We start from the raw sequence: 17806 nt of genomic DNA, 5'->3' as shown, positions 1-17806 counted from the left end.
TCATGGATCAAAACAGTTGGATGAATATAGAAGGATAATTACAATCTAAGAGGAAAAATGGTACGACATTTAACTTTCACAACATGAAATAGAACAGAAGTATATTTTAATACCTTTTACTGATTATCTTATTATGCATGAAAACATGCTCAATATAATAAATGCAGAGAAGCAAAGAGAACAAAATAAAACTCTCCTGTAATCACACCACTCAGAGATAACCACAGTTGACATTTGGGTATTTAAACGTTCACATTTTCTATGCATGTATATAATCACATATGTACATTTTTGTGAAAATAGGATCATATGGTATATTTGATTTAATTTTTTTCATTTAACACTGTTTATTGTAAACATTTACCCATGTCAATAAATATTTTTCTATAATTTCATTTTTAACATGTGGATAATATTCTATTAATTTTAATAATTTATTCAATTTCTTATTTTTGAACATTTGGATTATCTCATTGTTTCACTATTACAGATAGTGCTGCAAGATTATATTTTCATTTAAACTCCTTGTATCTTTAATTATATCATTAGAATAAATTTTAAGAAATGTCACTATTAAGATATTTCTAAATAGAAAGGTGAGAATAATCACTCTGAAATAAGTATCAGAGACACCAAGATAATAGCACAAAAAATCAAAAAATTTAAGATGCTTTGTATGTTAGCACCATAAGAACAGGTATTAAAGCCACATGCTGCATGAAGGAAAAATAATATAGTTTTTTTTTTTTAAAGGTGAGTTTATCTTTCTTTAGAAAAGCTTTGGGCACTTAACTTTGGATTTCAGACAGCCATTGCCATTAATAAGAAAAAGGGACTAACCCGAAGGCTGAAACATTTTATGGGAAGGATCAATTCCTCTAAAATATTATCCTCTTGTAAAGCTGCAAAGTAATCCTGACTTGTTAATCCTCACGATCACGATACTATGCTTTGGCCTGGTATTTTCCAAAAGTGAATGTTAGCATTTTATATAAATATATGATATTGAATTGGTTATTTAATATCTATTTCTATGTTTATATTACAAAACAGATTAATAGAGATATGATGTTGTTAGAACACATCATTAACATACTTTAATGTTTGTTAAGTACACACATGATTATGGAGTCACAAAATTGTACTAGGCTGTAACAATTGCAATAACACAATTTTGAGGAATAAGGGAGTTGCTGCTGTTGCTTTTTATTTTTACTTTGGTATTATCAAACATACCCAATGTTCAAAGAGAGGAAGAATATTCAAATAATATAGAAAGGCAAAAAAAGATAATGATGTAAAAAACTATACTAATGGCCTCCTGGTTTCCTAGTTACAAAATCCACAGGTAAACAATGTTAACCATTAAAACTGTCTTATATATTTTATCAGAAACTTTTCTATGCTTACTAAAGAACACTATCTGATACCATATCTCGCTTTAAAAACAAATAAAAATTGTCACTCATTCTTCACAACTTGCTTTTTTTAAATTTGTAACACATCTTAGCCATTTTCCCTGTAAATACTTATACATCTATCTCTTTTCAATAACTGAATATCCAATTTATTAAGCCAGACTCCAATTTTTTGCCATTATAAATATTGTTATAAATAAAATTCTGACCAGTATGACATTGTAAGCTCAGCTTTGAACTCTTCTTCTTCTTAAAAACACAGAAAATTATATATGCATATATTTTAAAGGACATAATTGACTCAAAAATAAGATTAAAACTCAATGGACTTGAAATGTAACAGAAACTCAGAGCAGAATGTTTATACCAAAAGCTTCTCTCTTGCTAGGTTCAAGGTCTAAAAATGGGCAAAGGCAATCAAGATCTCAGTTCCAAAAGGGTACGAGGAATATAAATATCCATTACAAGGAAAGGTAAAAAAAGCCAGAGGAGCATTTGATTGCTGGGACTGAAGAAAGACTCTGCCTCTTGTGCAAGGAGGTTGACAAGCTTCTCTTGACCACTCTCTGGGCCCAGGAAGCAGAAAGACAGACACAGCCTTGGCACCAGCACCACAGCCAAGGCACCACTTGTCTCAGCAGCTAGTCTGCAAGGTCCCCAAAATCAACAAGGGCAGGAGTCTTTTGGTTCCAAGAAAAGTCTCTCATGGTCATTACTATACTTACAGAGTTGAGGGTATGGAAAAAAAGCATGAAACAAAACTGATCTAATAAGGGCAGAAAAGGGGGAAAAGAAGCAAAATAAAAAGCATGAAAGATTAAAAAAATACAAAGCAAATGCACATAGAATCAAAAAAATGTAAATGGATTCCATTTACGGATTAAAAGACATAGTCTATTAAGCGTAAAAAGAAATAAAACAAATAAATATAATATAGCTATATACTATTTATCACAGATATAACATAAGAAAAGGATTTAGAAAAGTGTAGAATGGCCAGGCACAGAGGCTCATGCCTGTAATCCCAACACTTTGGGAGGCCAAGGTGGGAGAACCACTTGATCTCAGGAGTTCTAGACCAGCCTGGCAATGTAGCAAGACCTCATCTCTACAAAAAATTTAAAAACTCATCAGGCCTGGTGGCACACACTTTTAGATCCAGCTACTCAGGAGGCTGAGGTGGTAGGGTCTCTTGAACCCAGGAGGTTGAGTCTGCAGTGAGCTATGATGGAGCCACTGCACTCCAGCCTGGGTAACAGAGTGAGACTCTGTCTCCAAAAACAAAACAAAACAAAACTTGAAAAAAAAAACCTGAGATAAACCCTGTCTGTTTGCTATTTTGTAAATATTTCCCAAATTTCACCTTTTTGCTTTTACATCTTTTGCCATGGATACATTTTAATTTTTATAAAATCAAAAGCAGGCTTTTCCTTTATGGCTTTTTGCTGTCATACTTAAAAACACCTTTCCTACCCCATTTTTTAAAAAAAAATTTACATATACCTGCTTCTAATAGTTTATGATGTTTTAATGTTACATCCTTGATTCACATGGAGTATGATAAAACAGAATATATATGCATGCATACATACACAGACACACACACACACACACACACACACACACACACACACACACATGCATATATATAAATTGGGGGGAGTGGATACCCCAACATCATTTATTAAGTAACTAATAATAACAGTTTTGAAATGCTGCCTTTACCATATTCTAAACTTCATGTATTTAAAGACTGATAGACTAATTTATAGACTCCATGACTGATTCTCTATTCCTTTACCAGATTATTTTAATTACAGTAGTTTTAGAATACACTTTAGTATCTGATAGGTCTCTACTTCCCTTATCAGTAGTCTTTTTCAAAATCAGTCTAGTAAATCTCACAGGCGTAGTTCTCTTCTTAAAGTTTTACAATTTCTTAAGTCGATTCCCCAGACCCTGGCCAAAGGAAAGCACTACATTAATTAAAATTATGTTAAATTTCCAGATTAATTTTAAGAGAAATTTGCAATCTAGTCTAATTAGCTGTGTCCAGCAAAGAGCAAACTTTCACTTACTGCAATTCTACCTTCTGAAGTAGAATTTTCTCCTACCTTCATGGTGGATGGGTGGAGACCATAATTCTCAGAATGCACTATCTCCAAAGCTCTCCCTTTTCTGCATTTATCCTGCAATGCACACACCTCCTTCCTTTCCCAAATGTTTATTTATAGAGAAGAATATTATTATTATCCTCCATTTATGCCTGAGAAACTTAAGGCTCTCTGTAAGGTTAAGCCACTTGTCGAAGGTCACAGAGGTAGTAAGCAATGAAGCCAAGACATGACCCAAGTTCATTCTAATTCCATAATATGTGTCCTTAATCACTGCGCTATACTGCCTTAGGAATTATAGTGGGAATTCAAGAATTGCTAGCCAAATACCATTTATAAAAGTCTCCATTTGTAAACAAGAGAACTACAATTAATATTTTCCTCCAGAAAGAGGCAGTCTTCTCTGGAATTTGAACTGAAGATATAAAGGTTAAATTTTATACATCAGATCTTATTTTATTTTATTTTATACAGGCCCACCAAGAATGCAAATACATCAGATTTTAAACCAAAAATGTACTAGATAATCCCAGATACATACAGGTAAAGTTACATAAAAGAACATAAAAAGCTAAAGAGAACACCTTGAAGAACCTGTGGGAGTGAATATATTTATCAGATTCTCCTTTTCCAGCTTCCTTTGGGAGCAAAGTGCCCACAACTGGGCTTTTGGGACATGCTTCTGTCCTAGAACGGGACACAGAGGTGTTAAAGAGTGAAGCAATTTTTATTGATCCTAGAGACCTGCAGGAGAACGTGAGGAGAAGTCTGCATATTGTGTTTATAATATTCCCAAATGAAACAAATGAAAATTGATTCCCAAGAAAATGCAGATGAAAAGAATGCAAATAAATGTTCATTATGAAGACTCCATGACTTTTTGTCTTTCCTCTATAGTCTTTGTTTATCCATTACTAAAACTGCATTTGGGCACAGTATTTTATCAAAAAGCTCATGCAAACATTTTTGTATAAGTCCTTTAACATCTAGTGGTTCCCCCCAAAACTTTAATGTCCTGAAAAATCTAATTATTACTGGTAACTTTAAAAGATCACAGTAATTTATTTTTGTCAAATGTGACTAAAGATTAATGGATACAATCAGGAATAATTTGGTAAAAACATATCAAATGCAGAGAAAGCAAAATTTGTTGTTAAGTGAAGCATCAAATATGATAAAAGAGCAAATTCCATGAATGAACAGCAACAATGCACAATTCATTAACCAAATGCCCATGATTATTTCACACTTCAGAGGGCCACTGATAAGATCAGGAATTGTAGTAAAAGGATAAATATAGATTACCTTCAGCCATCTCTTTATAAATTTTAATTATAAACGCTACTCCCAGAGGGCTACCAGCATAATAAGAGAAATACAAGCTAAAGTTTGCCCATCCTTTTTATAAATCATAATTCCACATCTATAAAATAAGACAGGCAATTATTTTAAGACCACAATTAATATGTCAAGATATATTAAAAATACATCATTTTCTTAGCTACCGTTAACTGTAAAAATTAAAAACCTGATCAACTTTCAGGCTCTGGAAACTCTTTTAACTATTCAAAATCGTCATCCTTATCATCACCACCACAACTATCATCACCCACAATCATCTGCTAATATACTAGCTAATACCTTGATCACTACAGAATGCCCTTCACTGCCAGAAGAAAAAGTTTATTTGTTCAATAAATAGTAATAAACTGCTAAGTTGTTCCTTGAAATCAAGGCCACATCTTACTAGTCTTACTATTCTCAGAGCTGGTTCAGAACTTGATTGACAAATAACATTGTTTTAAATAGAAAAAAAAAAAAACACCCCAAAACAACCTAAAGAACAATTAATAAGAACATCATTGCAATGAGTTTTTCCATAAAGTTATTAAATGAAAATAAATAAAATGGAATTTTGCCATTAAAAATCATGAATACTATATAAATGTAAAGATTGATATAAAGACACTACTATTTGAAAGAAATACACTGCAAAAAAGAAATACAATCTTGTCTATTTTTTTAAAAACTATAAATACACAAAGTGCACAAAGGCAAACATAGTAAGACTTTTCAGAAGGCGAAAAAGAATAAAAGTCACTTAGTGATTGCCTTATTATTACTGCACTTGAAGTCTTGCAATCTGACCTTTAACTCTTCCAGGGAAGCCTGGCTTTGTAACTTCATGACCCCTTATCAGCTCCAGACCTACATTTCAACAATTTCCTCTGCTTTCATAGAATCTTGTCTCATTTTTTCTTTTCATCATTGATATCCACTCAGTTCTCAACTCCAGATTCTATGTGACTTTCTATTTTCTGTACCTCTACTCTCACTAATACTGGACACACAAACACACACATACATACACACATAAATGTCTCATGTGGATAATAAATTAAAATTTTCTAACAGCAAAGAAACCCCTATTTTCCTGTCACATTCTCTGCAATGACATCCCTTACTCCCACCCACAAGTAGAACATCTCACCTCGTATTTGTTTAAGAGTAGCTCTTCATACTCACACAAACTCTTTATGTCTTAGAATTTACCCTTTGTTTCTATCCCTGAGAAACAAGTCTCTTACCTTCCTGCTAAAACCTAGATACATCTCTGATATCTCTTTCCTTGTATTTTCACGAGACCTTGTTCCTTATGTTTGCCTTCTACTATTAGGTTGGTACATGACATTTAAAAGTAATGACAACCTAATACTTGCATATTAAGGTTCTCCCCTAGCACTGACTTTTCTCCCTTGAGTCTACAGAAATATTCAGATTACTCTTATCTTTACAAAAAGAAAAAAGGAAAAAAATCCGTGAAACATACTGTCTCCCTTCTTTATATCCTACCACACCATCAAGTTACCTCCTTTCTATTTTCTTTTTCTCCACATCTCTTGAAAGCCTATGCTCATGACTGTTCCTTCAGTATCGTGTATCCATTCCCCATCACCAAACCTAAGGCAGTATCTCCAAGTGATCTATTCAATAAAGCCCAAAGGCTTTCCCCTAGCATACCAGACCCAGCCCTGCCTTTCCACTCTTCTCTCATGTGTTCTCTCATATATAGCCTCAATGCTCCAAATTACAACACATGCTGTCTCCCACATACACTGATTCCACGCTGTTCCTCCTGCACATTTTCTCAGACTGGAACACTTTGAGCAAGCAATGTTTGCCTATTAAAATGTTACCTATGCCAAATAGCATAAGTAAAGTTTCCCACTCCTGACCATTCTATGTAGATATGACTACCCTCATGTTTCAGTGTCCGTAATGGCCCTGAGCCTTCTAAAAGGCTCACATACTCTCTATCATGTAATGTGGTCCGTGCAAACAAGCACTATAGAACTGTGGGCACGCTAACAGTACCAACTCTATCAATCATCTTTGTATGCTCATTGTAGCACCTTGCATATCACCATGCAGACAGCAGGCACTCAGCATATATTTGTAAAACTAAAATAAAAAGAATGGCTATATATTTTAGTGCATAGCATGAAAATGCCTGCAGATACCAAGAAATACACTTTCCTGAATCCTACTGGGGAAATGATCCTCTTTGATATACAAAATTATCACCTAGTAAATTCTAATTTCTTGGAGGGGTAGTTCCAAACAAGACCTCCCATTATGTTGGGAATGTGTCCCCTCTTTCCACCTTCTTTCCCAGGCCTTCAAGGGGAAAAAAGCTGAATTCAAATTATCTATTCTCAAAAACTATTCTCAAACTGTTCTTCCTTTAGGCCTTAGTGCATCAAGGTTAATCTGGCTCAAATTATATTTCATGGTTGGAGACAGAAAATTTTATGAAAATTGGGGTCAACTTTGTAACAGAGTAGACTTCCTGTGCCTGTATTTTGAACTTGCCATTATTTAGCATTGACAAAAATGACTTAGGCTGTGAGGTCTGCATGGACCAAAACCTGAGTGTGGGTCCTGTGAAATCAGTCATCTAGGGTACTTTTGTGTGTGTGTGTGTGTAGACCTCATTAAATTCATTTCATTTCCATAAGAGTAGATTCTGCCAGGTACATAAAGTAACTAAATCAAGAGTGGCTGCAGTAGTAATTTAATTGATCTGAGAAGAATTATTCCATCTAATAAATCATTCCCATTCAGTGTTAAAATATAATAAATATTGAACTTTATATAGCAACCAAAATAATCCACAGTCAAAATTCCTTGCAGCAGTATCCTACCCAATTTGAGACATCTGAGGATACCACAGTGGAGTCCTTCTCCAAGACAATTGGTTCTGAAAGTCTTTTACATTCATGTTAGTAATAGCAGCTATAATACTATCTATAATTTACTGAGCTGCTAGTTTGTGTGACAAGCACCGTTCTAAGTCTCTTCATGATTAACATGTAACTCTCACAACAATCATACAGAGAAGGTATTTTTTTCCTCATTTGAAAGACAAGGAACCTTAGACAAATTAAGTGCTTTGCCCCCCATCCCCCAACACATACACATCTGTTAAAGAAGTTAAGCCAGGATAAGTACCCAGATTTCCCTGACTCCAAATTCCACGCTAATACCCACAGGCAAAACAAACATAGTATTTTATTAAACACAACATATCCAAGAGCATTGGTGTTCTATACTAAAATTTCTTTCATTACATGTCTCGTTTCCATTTTCATCATGCCTTTCCACTAATAGACAGAATGACTGAGACAGAACTATAGATTAGCGATATTTTCCATTATTTATTCGCATGAACTAAAGTTTCGCAAACTGCAGTCCATATTTCACTGGAAGAGATGATTTTAAGAGATACATGAACAAAGATAATTATTTTAATAAATTACTTCAGTTTAATAAATTTTTCTACCATTGACTGATATGTGATTTCAAGTGATATAAAAATGTTTTTATTTTATATAAATATAAATATGTGCTTTAAAAAAAACAGAACAAATTAATAAACTCATAAAATATAAACTCATAAAATATAAAGTTTTCTTTTTAAATAAATTCATTGAAGTGAAATGAGTTATATTTCATTTTAAAGTTGTGCAGTGCCTATATTTCAAAAACTGTGACGGTGCTTCATTAAGGATGGAAAATCTGGAAACAAGAGAGAAATGTGTCCTCACTACTATAGACTGCATATTGTGTATTTACTGGGAGAAAGGATGAAGTGTTATCCACATCAAGACTTACCTCTGAGCTGAACAATGGGAACACATGGACACATGGAGGGGAACAACACACACTGGGGCCTTTGGGGTGGGGCAGGGGGAGGGAGAGCATCAGGATAAATAGCTAATGCATGCTGAGCTTGTACCTAGGTGATGGGTTGATAGGTGCAGCAAACCACCATGGCACACACTTACCTATGTAACAAACCTGCACATCCTGCACATGTACCCCAGAACTTAAAATTAACATAAAAAAAAGACTTACCTCTGGTGACAGCATCTAGCGCACAACCACTTCCTGTTGCTCCTCCTCCAATAACAAGGATATCAAATTCAGATGTATTTTGCAAAGTCAGTAGCTGAGCTTCTCTGGAAGGAGGCTCCCTGTTAACTGGTTCTGAAATGCAGTCTGCTGCTTTAACATAGGCCAGGTTCATCTGATGTAAAAGCAGATCACTTTCAGTTGTCCATTTGGAATGTCAATTTAACAAATTTTACAAGATACTAAAAGGAAATTTCTAATAGAAATAAGGAATATAAGAGCTAAAGAGAATCCACAGTCCACATAGAGTTATAGGACCAACTGCCTTGGGGGAAAACAATCCTTACATTTCTTGGTGTATTTCTTTTCATGAATCACAACTATTTAGCCATAGGACACCTGGTTTCAGATTCAATGTCTCAACTGCTTCATATACAGCCAAGTTCAATTATTCACAACACTGTATAGCAATTCCCAAATACCTTATCTAAGGCAATTTATAAGGGAACATAAGGAGATTTTTTTACCCAGTACTAGCAATTCATTCAGATAACATATTAAAGTGGTGAAGGAGGAGGAAAAAGGACTTCATATCTTTCCACACTTTCTCAGAAGTATACATTCTTCATTCCTCAGTTCTCCTGACAAAACTACATAAGTTAAAGTCAGTACAATTAAAAAGAATTTATTTAACAGAAGGTACTAAATAATGAGCTATGTTTAATGAGAATTATATTTTTCAGAAAAATTTAGTCAAAGACTTCCATACTAAATATTTTAATATAAAACCATAGATTTTATATATTGAAAATAATATAAATATACCATTACAGTTTGTTGGATTTTTTTGATATGGGGCTTCATTCTGTTGCCCAGCCTGGGGTGCGGTGGCACTATCACATCTTACTGCAACCTCAGCCTCCCCAGGTGCAGGTGATTCTGCCACCTCAGCCTACAGAGTAGCTGGGACTACAGGTGTGCGCCACCAAGCCTAGCTGATTTTCGTATTTTTTGCAGAAATTTTTTCACCATGTTGCCCAGCGTGGTCTCGAACTCCTAGAATCAATCAAGCAATCCATCTGCCTTGGCTTTCCAAAGTGCTGAGATTACAGGCATGAGCCACTGCACCCAGCCCATTATTACAGTTTTTATGAAACTTCAACAATAATATAATTAAAGGCCCTGACATAGTCCTCCTAAAAAATAATGGCCTTCCATATTTCTAGTTTCTTAAAGAATGTAGCTTTTCATCCTAAATAAAAAATGATCCTGGACTTTAAAAATAAGTAGTTGCCAGAAGGCAGAGTCAAAAACCCAGGAAAATGGTGTCTGGTTTTTTTCCAAAATGCTAATACTAGGTTTGTTCACTATAGCAAACAGTACTGGCCAGCATTGCTCTATTAGTATTCCACAGATATGTGACTTCCATTTTCTTTTCTTCAAATCACAGCATCATTGCAATCCATGATGGTGGTGTTTTTCCCATTCTGCTGCAGGAGCCCCATTTGAAGCTCTAGGCCAACAGGCCAAAGCATGTGCAAGAGGAGGTAATCTCAGGTGTTACCAAGAGATTATCCTAATCACCCAAAATAAGTGATTTTTTAAATTCATTCAAATAAAGGAAACCCACTTACCCCCTGCAGTTGCATTTAATTATTATCAGGCCAATTGGATTTCTATGAAAGTAAATCTAGAAGCCATTGGGTAAACTGAAAGAAACCCAGATTAGGATCAGAAGATCCCAGCCTGGGATTTAGCACCTGGTTACCAGCAATGTAACTGTTGACTCATTATCTCTGGTTTCTTCACTTGTAAAATGGTGACAAAATCCCCTATGATTTCTCCTTGTATCTTTGGATTATCCTCAGTCTGAATGGAATAATAATCTGAAAGTCACTGGTAAATGACAAAGTAACCACCAGAGTTGTTGCTGTTACCACTCTGTTAAATAATTTGATCTTTTAGTCACATATAATTAGGAACTTTCAAAACATGTTTTACTAAATTTCATAAAAACAAAAACTTATTATCAGGCTACAAATTCTGACACCAAACCACAAAAATCTTATTTTTCATATAGCTTCTTTTAATTATCTGCTAATAACCATGTCCCTATTTTTTACCTTTATATACATTTAGTTTGTTAACTAAATAAATGTAACCAGTAGGTACTACAGAGAACATAACATATTTCAATTATGGTCTTTGCCTTCCATCTAATGAGGCACACACACACACACACACACACACACACACACACACACACACACACACACACACACACACATATATAACAAGTACATAGAAAGAATAAATGCCACCCTAGAGGGAAAAAAACACCAGGCTATGGCCATTCAGATGAGGGAGGGAGAGTCTTTCATTTGAGGGTTTCAATTGCGCCAGGACAGATGGGTAGGACTTGGACATGAGACTGACAAGTGACTAAACCGCCAGAGCATTTTCACACATCAGAAAGATTGCTGACATTTTCTGCTTGGTAAGTTTTCGAGAAATACTTGAGAAATAAGTTTAAAGACCATATTATGATATAGTTCATTAGAACTTGGTAATACTAAAAGTCCTCTATTCTACTCTAACTGTGAACATTAATCTTGACTGAGTTTTCCCTTCATCAAGTTTGCTGGATCTGAAAGGCATCACTGGTGTGTGAGGATCTCATTCCATTAACAACAGTTTCTCCTATATTCACTCCCTCCCTTGTCCTTCTCATCACCAAGCTCTAACCTATCTCAGTCTCAACGATAATAAACACCTCTTACATATATCTCTAACAACTATCCTAAAAATTCCCGATAGACCTGTAAATCTTGTTTTTTTTCTACTGCCTCACTCCTTACTCCTCGCACTCACTCTAATTTGAATTTTCACATACATCCAACTACTACCAACAACCACAAAACTGACTAAATGCCAACTATGCCACCAAATCCAATAAATGCACAAATGATTGTTCACTCACCTGGGCATCTGGGGGACAACTCTCTCTCTCCCCAGCCTCTTTGAACCACTCTCTCTTAGCTTCCTTTGTATGTCACTCTACTGCCCAAAATTAAACGCCAAATTTCCTCTTAGGTCTATCCAATTCACTCTCCTCAAATCACTAAACTCAACAGACAGTAAGAGAGAGAGAGAGAATCTTATGTACCCCATATCATCAAATATCCTTTATACCACAATAATTTCTAATTTTGTTCCACCATTCAGGAACCCAGATCTCACACTGCCTACTTGAGACCTCCATTTGGATGTCTTACATATATCTCAAAATTGACCCAATTACTTTATCTTCTCAAACCTTTTTCTCTGTCAATGTTCCTCATCTCAGTAAGGGTGTCATTATAAATGTAGTTGCTGGTGCCAGAAATGTGGAAACAACCTTGAGAGCTCCCCGTCTCTTAAGTCCTATATCTGCTCAATCACTGAGTTTATCAATTCCATCTTCTAAAACATTTCCATATCTAGTCACTTCATCTCCACTGCTACCTCTCAAATCAAGGTATCTTCCCTCTCCCCTATACTAACATGATATTCTCCCAAAGGCCTTCACACATTTACCCAGCCTCCTTCCATATCATTTTCTATATTACAACTGGAGTGATCATTTAAAACCCAAATAATGTCATTTCCATGTATAAAACCCTTCAAGAGCTTCCAACTGAATATAGCTTTACTCAGGTTTCCAAGAATCTTCATGGTCTTTTACAATGGCTAAAATTTAAAAAAAAGAAGAAAAAAAAAGGCCAGGTGCAGTGGCTCACTCCCAGCACTTTGGGAGGCCAAAGCAGGAGGATCACCTGAGGTCAGGAGTTCAAGATCAGCCTGGCCAATGTGGCAAAACCCATCTCTACTAAAAATACAAAAATTAGCCGGGCATGGTGGCACACGCCTATAGTTCCAGCTACTCAGGAGGCTGAGATAGGAGAATCTCTTGAATCCAGGAGAAGGAGACTGCAGTGAGCCGAGATCACACCACTGCACTCCAGCCTAGGTGACAGAGGATATTCTGTCTCAAAAAAAAAAAAAAAAAAAAAAAAAAAAAGGTAGGGAGGGCAATACCAAGTGCTGGTGAGGATGCAACACAATTGAAACTCTCTTACACTGCTTATAGAAATGCAAAATTATACAGCTATTTTGGAAAACAGTTTGGGAGTGTCTTTTTTTTTTTTTTTTTTTTTAGATGGAGTCTCACTCTGTCACTCAGGCTGGAGTGCAATGGCACAATCTCGGCTCACTCTAACCTCTGCCACCTGGGTTCAAGCGATTCTCCTGCCTCAGCCTCCTGAGTAGCTGGGATTACAGGTGCCTGCCACCACGCCTGGCTAATTTTTATAGTTTTAGTAGCGACAGGTTTCACTATCTTGGCCAGGCTGGTCTTGAACTCCTGCCCTCGTGATCCACCAGCCTCAGGCTCCCAAAGTGCTGGGATTACAGGTGTGAGCCACCGTGCCTGGCCAGGAGTGTCTTATAAAGGTAAACACACACTACACAACCAAGCAATCCCTCTCCTGGATAGTTACCCAAAAGAAATGAAAATCTGTGTTCATACAGAAGCCTGTAGGCAAAAATTTACAATGGCTTTATTCATAATCGTCCTCAACTGGAAAAAAAACTAAAACATCCTTTACCTGGTAAATGACTAAACAAACTGTGTATGCAATGGAATAATAAATGGAAATAAAAGAGAACAAGCTACTGCTACACACAGCAACACGAATGAACCTCAAATGCAATATGCTAAATCAGGGGTCAGCAAATTATGGTCTTCAGCCCAAATCTGGCTGCTCCCTGTTGTTGTAAACAAAGTTTCACTGGAAGATAGCCACATCCAATCATTTATGTGTTGTCCATGACTATAATAGCAGAGCTGAATAGTTGCATCAGAGACTATATGGACTGCAAGCCTTAAACATTTACTCTCTGCCTCTTTACAGAAAAGTCTACTAATCCCTGTACTAAGCAAAAGAAGCCAGATTCAGAAGTCTACATACTACATGATTCCAGTGCTTCTGTTTATATCATGTTCTGTACAAGCAAAGCACAGAATCTGAAAACAGATCAGTGGTTGCCAGGGTCTGGGAATGGGGGTACAAGGACTGACTACAAAGGGCATGAAAGAATGGTGAGGCTGATAGGAATGTTCTACAGCTTGATCACAGTGCTCATTACATAACTGTAACAAAACTCATAGAATTGTAAATTATAAAGGGTAAATTTTATAAACTTATCAAAACTCAAATAATTGTAAATTATAAAGGGTAAATTTTACTGCACTTTATACTACAAATTATACCTCAATACACTTGACTTAAAAAAAAATAAGTGAATTATGTAAAGAGCATTTATGTGCCAGACATTAAGGGTTTTGCTTTTTTTCTACTCATTTAATCCTCACAATAACTATATGAGTTAGGTACTACTAAGATCTTCATTTTACAGAACTATCTGAGACATACAGAAGTTAAGCAATTGGTCCCTAAGTACACAGCGGGTTCATGGTAGAGCTGAAAACTGAACTTAGCCTGGCAACAGAGACTAGGTGTTACACTACACTATACCACTCTGACACCACACATAATTTGAGAAAAAAATTTAAAAAGTAGACTAAATAGTTATAATAGAGTGAGATATGACCAGCTGCCAAATCTAGAAAGTAGTTTGTTTGGTGTAGTTTTGTTTTGGAGGTTTTACTGAACAGTCCCTCCAAAATATTTTTTTAAAATATACAGCACTATTAAGGGTAATTTATTTACTTTCTGACACTACTTTTTAAAATAACATTTTATTTTTGTTTTTTTTTTTTTCATAAAAGCTGGGAAGTGTTGCAACTGAGAAGCTAAGTACCACGTTTATTTTAGAGGCAGTAAACACAGCCTAAGGCCCTACTTATAATTATGACAGGAAAAAGACTCATTTTGGCTTCATATGGTTTTGAGTCACAAAAACACATCTGCACTCTACCTTTCCTAGAATATGTTGATTGAGGGGAAATAAAAAGGAGAAAAGCAGCAAGAATAAAACAGGTAACAACACACTTTAAGACAAGAGGGCTTTGGGTTCCAGATCTTCCTAGAGCTGCCCTCCCTTTGTTCACCCTCCTTTCTAAGGCAGTTTGATTACACAGGAATTTGGGATACAGATTTTATTGAAGGATTGATCTGGAGGTTCTAGGAGAAGCCTTGGAATGGCCATAGGCCCTATATTAACTGGGAGACCAAAACCCTGTGTCAGGGAGAAGGGGTAGTGGGAGGGAAGAAAGGAGGGGAGGGGAGAGAAGGAAGGAGGGTAGTGAAGGAAGGAGGGGAGGGGAGGGGAGGGGAGGGGAGGGAAGGAAGGAAGGGAGGGAAGAGGAAGGGAGGGGAGGCGAGGAAACAGGAAAGAGGGTAGGGGAGGGGAGGAAGGAGGGAAGGGGAGGGGAGGAAGGAAGGGGAGGGGAGGGGAGAGGAGGGAAGGGAGGGAGGGAAGGGAGGGAAGGGAGGGAGGGAGGGAGGGAGGGAGGAAGGAAGGAAGGAAGGAAGGAAGAAGGAAGGAAAAAACTCTATGTCCTGAGGAAACCCTGGGCCCACCATCATTTATTCATCAAACTTATTCATCCAATCAGTATTTTGTGGAGGCCTTCAAGGATTCTATAGCCCAGGGAACAAAACAAAAAGATAAAGAAGCAATTATAACATTGTTTAAAAGTGGATATAGGCATAGAAAAGAGGCTACAAGAGCCACAGGAGGCACATCTTATACAGACCCAAGAAGGCTTCTTGGAACATGTAGCTAAATCAAGTAGAGAAAAAGTAATCGGCATTAGCTGGGTGACAAAAACCAGGAAAGGAAGTGGGAAGAGCATGTGTTAAAACTAGAAGTCGCACTAGAATGTTTTCTCTGCTTAGCACACTACTTTCTTAAAAACCAAATCATACATCCAATATTTTTAAATTGCTATATTTCACATCTAAATCAGAATTTCTATCTGAGATAAATCTGCTAAAACTAAGTAGCAGCTGCCATCCTTAGGCAAGGCTTGTGCACTCTTGTTAGTCCAGGATTCCTGCTCACTGGCTTCACACTTGTACCTCATCACTCTATCCCCTGTAGACACGAGTTCACCAACCTTGGCTTAAAGACAGGAACAACTCCAGCTCTATCAAATTCAGGATCAATTCCCTAATTCAGCCATTGAAGCCAGAAAAGAGGAGAGCCCAACACACAAAACAAACTGCCTTTTGCCTAGCATAATTCCAACCACAGCTCTCAAACACAAACACAAAATTTTTATCTTGGTGGAATTGGGAGAATATCTAATATGTAATAATACTTTGATGTTATTTCTATTATATTTAATTATGGGAGAAGTAGATTTTTTTCAACTTGTTTACCAATTTTCATCTATATTTTAGAAAGATAAAATTCCTTCAGCATTCTGATAGCAAACATACAGGTTTTGTCAAGAGACTCACATGAACACCTACAAAGAACTGAAAGCCAAGTTCACAATCTTTGATAGTTTACATCCCAGAGAACGTTCACCCTGAACAGGATTCAGAATGAGATCAGTTTTACTATGTCTGTATATCATTAGACTTGCAAATTAAAAAAAAAAAAATCCTAGACATTTACAACTTCGGGTGAGACCAAAAACAAGATCTAATAATTAGTGTCTATTTCTGAAAGAAGTGCATATTTAAAGACCACAGGCAATTAACAACCAGGCTGTCCTGTAATCATGTACAGTAATAACTGAAGTATAAAGTAGGGTCTCATGCAAATCACCTCAGACTGCAACCGTCACTCTCTCCCATAATATATGAGTCGATCGATGGAATCGTAAGATTTAAGGGAAACTGCTTCCTGCTTTTTGTCACTAAAAAAGACTAACCATATTTATATATTCCTAAAAGGAAAATCCAACAAGCATCTCCTCACAGTGAATCTTAAGATGTTTTAATGGCCTTTATTCACTTCCTGAATCACTTTGTGATTCTAAAAACTGACATTTTTTTTCTTGCACTTACATGAGAGTAAGCAACATTTCTCAGTGTAAACATATTCGGTGAGGGATTCATGATCACTCTGTAGATAGAGTTGCCAATGGTTACACTGTCATCTCCACTGGGGTCCACACACACACAAAAAAAAGGAGCCCATCCTTCTGGGGTAGCTGAGAATGAAGGTCTAGTTCACCTTGAAGGTACTGTCCAGATTTTAAGTGACTGTGATTCCTTTGAGAAATCACACAGAAGTTCTTTTAATAGCAATCAGAAAATATCCAAACACTTAAATTATCAAACTTTTTATAGCTAAAAATTGAGGAAAACCCCTTGGCTCTGTCTGAATATATGTACTTCAAATAAGTTAACAACATAATTGACTGTATGAGCTGAGATTTGGGAGATAGGTTTTCAAATATTTTTAAAACAGAATATATGCTTGCTTTTCAACTCTGATGGCTCACTGAAAGTCAGAGGACCTGGAGAGTAAGCCTGAGGTTGGGGTAGATAGAGAAGGAAGAAGAAATAGAACCATTAGTTGCCTAGAAGCTGCCAGCTCACACCCCTAACATTAGCTCCTTAGGTGTCACTCACACTCTCCATAGAAAGGAGGAATCTTTTGACCAGTGAGGAAATCTTTAGTTATCCCTTGAGCAAGTAATTCAAAGAATCAAAATTTGATCCCAGGTTTGACTCCAAATCTCATGTCCTCAGCTCTGCTAGGTCATCTTTGCCTATATGTATAGGTCACTTGGGCCTCTAGATCTGCCTGCCTTTCTGGCATCAGCAGTGCAGAACTGTTGATGGCAGTTAGTGAGATCAGAAGTCCTAGGGCATCTGCCTCACCTAAAGCCAACCA

The 17806-nt window shown here is 36.4% G+C and overlaps 1 protein-coding gene across 1 annotated transcript in view; it reads right to left on the bottom strand.

Moving 5' to 3' along the window:
• The window catches only part of GPD2 (glycerol-3-phosphate dehydrogenase 2), a 109541-nt gene that overhangs the window by 80470 nt on the left and 11265 nt on the right, over positions 1 to 17806 (bottom strand). Inside the window, exon 2 of the mRNA XM_019022684.4 lies at positions 8951 to 9122. Within this exon, the coding sequence (XP_018878229.1) occupies positions 8951 to 9122 (172 nt within the window). The remainder of the gene's footprint in view (positions 1 to 8950; positions 9123 to 17806) is intronic.

The sequence above is a fragment of the Gorilla gorilla genome, chromosome 11 (assembly GCF_029281585.2).
Source record: "Gorilla gorilla gorilla isolate KB3781 chromosome 11, NHGRI_mGorGor1-v2.1_pri, whole genome shotgun sequence".
NCBI lineage: Eukaryota > Metazoa > Chordata > Mammalia > Primates > Hominidae > Gorilla > Gorilla gorilla.
This window is presented reverse-complemented; position numbering and strand designations above follow the sequence as displayed.